We start from the raw sequence: 4,902 nt of genomic DNA, 5'->3' as shown, positions 1-4,902 counted from the left end.
TATTTAAGGATGTGTCTCAGGCTAGGGCTAGCCTGAAAGTTTAGGTCATCTAAGGTCTGTAAGTCATGCTAACCAGTCTGGACTTCATCGTGAGGTCCCTGGGGAGTCACTAGGGGATTTAAAAAGGAAAGGAGTGATGCGGCTCCATTTAATTTTAGAAAGATCTGGGCTGAAGGAAGGAAAGAAGGTGGTTGATTTGTTGGCGATAACCCATGAGTGATCCTCACGGCCAGACGAGGGCAGGGGCATGAGGCGTGGCGAGAAGAGTGGATCCGAGAGGAAACAACAGCAGCACCTGCAGGACTCTGAGTAAGGGGGAGAGAGCGGGGCGATGCCGGCCAGGTCTCTGAGTTGGGGAGCTGAGTGGATGGTGGTGTGTTCCTTGAGGTGAGGTGCAGGAAGAGATGGAGAGAAAGTTGAGGTCGTCTACTCCCGTCAAGAGCTAGTCTCCGAAACCCCCAGGGGCAGCTCTACCCTGTCCTCACGGGGCTGCCCGGAGTCAGAGTGGACTGGATGCCAAGGCGTTGGGTGGTTTTGTTTGTTTGAGTGCTAAACACTTACAACTGGATCCATTTAATCCTTAAACATCCTGAGACCCGGAGGGCATTTGAGCAGTTGTATGCTAACGCTGGAAAGGGTGGTCTCCAGCTGGGAGGTCTGAACCCACGTGATGTCCAGATGCCGTCCCCAAAGCATCCACTCCCCGGCCCCTGGGGGCTTTCAGGGCGCTTACAGATCTGGACACAGGGGTGTGCCGCTCTGGGGAGACATCGGGCATGCGCTGCAGAGTAAGAAGTCACGGGGCAGTAATGGAAGCGTTGGCTGGGTCAGAGAGGACCTAGAAGAGCCGGTGGTGGGAACCGGGGAGGTGACACTTGTGGGGCATTGGAGATAAGATGAGAGGAGCCCGAGAGCCGTCCTCAGGAGCGGCCACAGAGGTGGGAGGGAAGGCAGGGATGTAAAGCACTTACTCCAGCTGCTCCCGGCTGGGCAACGGCATCATGCACGTGTCGCCATTCAACACAAATAGAGTGAGCACGTGTGAAGCAGCATGACATGGCTGAAAGAACACACACACGTCCTGAATGTAACTTTTTTTTTTTTTTACTTTTTATTGTGATTGGGTGGAGGTTTACAGGACAAAACCGTTCCCCATTCACCTCCTTGACTGCAGTCTCCCCGCGGAGACGTTACTCATCCAACTTTCTCCTCTGCCTCCCGAGAAGCGGCTGGTGGTCTCCAGGGGCCGACCTTGCAGTGAGTAGCCCAGCATGGAAGCACCAGGGCACCTGGATTGGTCTCTCTGCACTCTGTTGCCCGCTCACTCTGTCAGCCATTCATATCTCAGCCTCTAATACCGTAGCTTTCAGAGCCTGAAAGATCAGTCCCTGCCCTTATTGACAGGGAGGGCCCTGACCATGATGTGGTTGGACTGGGGCCACCCAGAGAGCGATGCAGCAGGGCAGGGCTCTGCTCCACTTGACCCATTTCTCCTTCCCATCCCGCCTGAGCCCTGGCCGGCTGGCCGGTAGAGAAGGCTCTTAGCCACTAGCCTGCCACTTTCCACCACGGAACTGTGTGTGTTCGTGTTTCTGTGGCAGGGAACTTGCGGCCTCCGGAGAAGTTGCGGAAGTCGCCGCAGCCCCGCGGGCCCTCCGCTAATGGGCAGTGTCATGCTTGCTCTCGTAGGAGCCATGTGTGACCAGGACGGTGAGAAGGTGGGACCCATGTTCGCGGCCCTGGTGAGGAGGTGAGCCGGTGAGAGCAGGGAAGCCGGGATGAAGATGCTCCCAGGGGTGGGCGTGTTTGGCACCGGCAGCTCCGCCCGCGTCCTGGTGCCGCTGCTGCGGGCAGAAGGCTTCACCGTGGAGGCCCTGTGGGGGAAGACCGAGGAGGAGGCCAAGCAGCTCGCGGAGGAGCTGGACATAGGCTTCTACACCAGCCGCACCGACGACGTGCTGCTGCACCAAGACGTGGACCTGGTCTGCGTCAACATCCCCCCGCCACTCACCCGGCAAATCTCCGTCAAGGCTCTAGGTATGGACGGCCCAGCCCCTCGCTGGGGGGCCCTTGGGCAGCATGGCGCTCCTCCTGGGCTGGCGAGTGGAGGCAGTCAGGCTGGCCCTGACTCACCCCCTGGAGCAGGGCTGGTGGTCGTGGCGGGCCCCATGGCGCCGTGGGAGGGAGTGCCCCAGCAGTCGTCCCACCTGCCATCAGGAAATCTCTGAGCAAAAAGGGAGGAGCGGGCTCTTCTGAGAGAGGCCGGGCTGAGTCAGTTTTGTCCCTGGCCCTGGGCGGCTACATGTGGAGGGCTCCACTGTCCTTCCGTTTTTGTGGTCTGCAGGAAAGGAGGGCTTGTTGCTGCCCTTCCCCATGTTTGACAGCCTAGTGGAGGAGCACACACCCTTCCTGCATTTCCAAGGGTGGGAAGGCCTTCCTGGACAGGCTCCACGGGCCGGTGGCTCAGGTCTCCTGTCCCTTGGGAAGCCTCGGGTTCAGCCACCTACTGCCCTGGGCTGCACATGACTGGCCAAGCAGTTCTTCCACAGTTCCTGCTGGGCTTCAACTTTTTTCTCCACCAGAGGCAAATTCTGCTCTTTGTCTTTTATAGACACGGCTCCCAAAGGTTCATGGAAAAAAATTCCATTACCTTTTCATTCCATTTCCCCGGAACTGTTTGAAGCCCGCTGGTATATGTATACCTGAATCCAATTGACCAGGAAAACAAATCAGTGAGCCTTCATCTGGCGACTTGTTTTTAAGTCCTTCTGGGTACCAGGCACTGTCCAGTGCCCTTCTGGGCATCCAAAGCAGGGTCAGATCGGGGCCTCCAGTCCTGCAAGACCCACGGTCCAGGGCAGGAGATCGAGTAACATGCATTACAAGGTAAGTGGCCAAAGACTTCTGTAGCAATTCAAGCCATGTATAAATAATCGATAAAGCAACTGTTCTTTGTACGTTTGGGCTAGCACTTGTAGATGGCTCATTCTGCATTCCTTGCAGTTCCACAGCATGAGCGGCATGAAACAAGCCAGACACTACTGAGTCGACTCCACCTCTAGTGAGCCCAGAGGACAGAGTCTAACTGCCTCTTTGGGTCTCCAACACTTTAAATCTTTAGCTGAGACAGCCTCATCTCTCTCCCGTGGAGCAGCTGGTGGGTTCGAACCACTGACTTTGTGGTTAGCAGGTCAATGCATCACCAAGTCCACCACCCAGGCTCCCTAAGAGCAGTGTCAACTCAACTCACTGCCATTACCAAGCCGGTTCCGACTCTGGGCAGCGCTGTCGAACAGGGTATAACTAACTGTGGGTTTCCAAGACTTTTTTTTTAAATCATTTTTCTGGGGCTCTTCCAGCTCTTACAACTCATACATCAGTTGTATCAAGCACATTTGTACATATGTTGCCATTGTCATTTCTGAAACATTTTCTTTCTACTTCAGCCCTTGGTGTGAGCTCCTCTTTTTACCCTCCCTCCTTGCCACTCTGTTTTCAGTTGCAGAAAGCCTCATGGTTCTCCCCAGAAGCAGCTGGTGGTCTCGAGCCCCTGGTGTAACCACCACACCTCCAGGGCTCCCTTAGGAGCAGGGCAGACTACCTGCACACAGAGGATAGCGTCCACATCGAGCACCTTCCTGTAACAGCGCATGCAATTTACAAAGTGATGACACTGGGATTCCTTCTAGGGCAGCGGTTCTCACCCTTCCTCATGCCGCGACCCTTTCATACAGTTCCTCACGTGGTGGTGACCCCCAACCATGACATTATCTTCATTGCTACCTCATCACTGTCATTTGGCTACTGTTATAAACGACTCCCGTGAAAGGGTCGTTCGACCCCCAAAGGGGCCATGACCCACAGGCTGCGAACTGCTGTTTCGGGGCTTTCTGCCGCTGGAGGGTGCTGGCTCTGGAAAGCCTGGCCCTCGGTGCCAGGACCACCTTCTTCCACACGAGATCTCGCTGGCACTTCCCTCCGTCTTTCTAGACTCTGCTGCTGCCTAGCAGAACTGGTAAGAAGCAGAGTTGCGACGGTTGAGCACAGTGCTCTGGCCCCAGAGATCCTTCACAAACAGCAGTGTCCCAAAATGTCCCTGCCTGAAGACGCCCACTCCGTTTCTGATCAGGACATCACAGGATGTTTCAGAGCTAACGTAAGACAATGCTGATTCCCGAGTGACGTGGACAGCCCTGTATGTTCCATCTGATTTCACGGCACCTATTGAATCCCCGCAAACATCGCGCTGTGGCGTCGACGGCAGAACCTGGTGTCGGCAGCAAATCCACTCTCACGAGTGACATGCTTTGCAGTGATGCCACCTTTCACATAGAACTGGTCCATAACAGTGGGGCTGAGCCTAGGCATCTGAATGGCTAACTCCTCCTGGGGGTCCTTCAGTCAAAGACCCTCATGGGTTTTATTTTCCTTGTTCCAAAGTCCTTCAGGAAGATGTGCGGTTGGAGGGGGGTGCCAGCCCCCCATCACTAATCGTGGGTTTAATTAACACAATTGTATGGTTCAGATAAATAAAGATTATAGTAAAATCATAGAGAGCACGAGAGAAGAGAGGGTCAAATGATGAGTCGGACAGATTTCATGGTAGCATGCTCACCTCCTGGATGGCCATGATCTTACCAGCCAGGTCCGCGCACAGCATGGGCCGAGGTGAGGTGGGGCGTAGACCTGGAAGGAGGCTGGAAGACCCCGTTTACTGCTGACCAAGGGTTCTATCAACTTAGGGGGACATGATTACAGGTAACCACACATCACAGGAAGGGGCAGTACAATAGGTATACACATCATAGGAAGGGGATGAGCTAGGGTTGTACACATGCTAGGAAGGGGAGGAACTAGAGGTATACATGTATACATGTGACAAGAAGGGCGGATCCTAGATTC

At 54.9% G+C, this 4,902-nt stretch overlaps 1 protein-coding gene and 1 pseudogene across 5 annotated transcripts in view; one reads left to right on the top strand and one right to left on the bottom strand.

Moving 5' to 3' along the window:
* Positions 1-1,000, bottom strand: part of LOC115870735 — a 4,964-nt pseudogene extending 3,964 nt beyond the window's left edge.
* The window catches only part of GFOD2 (glucose-fructose oxidoreductase domain containing 2), a 29,275-nt gene that overhangs the window by 16,620 nt on the left and 7,753 nt on the right, over positions 1-4,902 (top strand). For 3 of the 5 annotated variants that reach the window (XM_004704604.3, XM_045293937.1, XM_045293938.1), the window contains exon 2: positions 1,690-2,037. In XM_004704604.3, the coding sequence (XP_004704661.1) occupies positions 1,779-2,037 (259 nt within the window). In that variant the 5' untranslated portion in view covers positions 1,690-1,778. Of the gene's footprint in view, positions 1-1,175; positions 1,258-1,689; positions 2,038-2,409; positions 2,887-4,902 lie in introns of those variants that run through there. The other 2 variants (XM_045293936.1, XM_045293940.1) reach the window with 2 other exon arrangements.

Source organism: Echinops telfairi, unplaced genomic scaffold (assembly GCF_000313985.2).
Source record: "Echinops telfairi isolate 266 unplaced genomic scaffold, ASM31398v2 ScPeMD7_2291;HRSCAF=2852, whole genome shotgun sequence".
NCBI classification, from domain to species: Eukaryota; Metazoa; Chordata; class Mammalia; order Afrosoricida; family Tenrecidae; genus Echinops; species Echinops telfairi.
The sequence above is the reverse complement of the archived record's forward strand: the minus strand, read 5'-3'. Positions and strand labels throughout refer to the sequence as shown.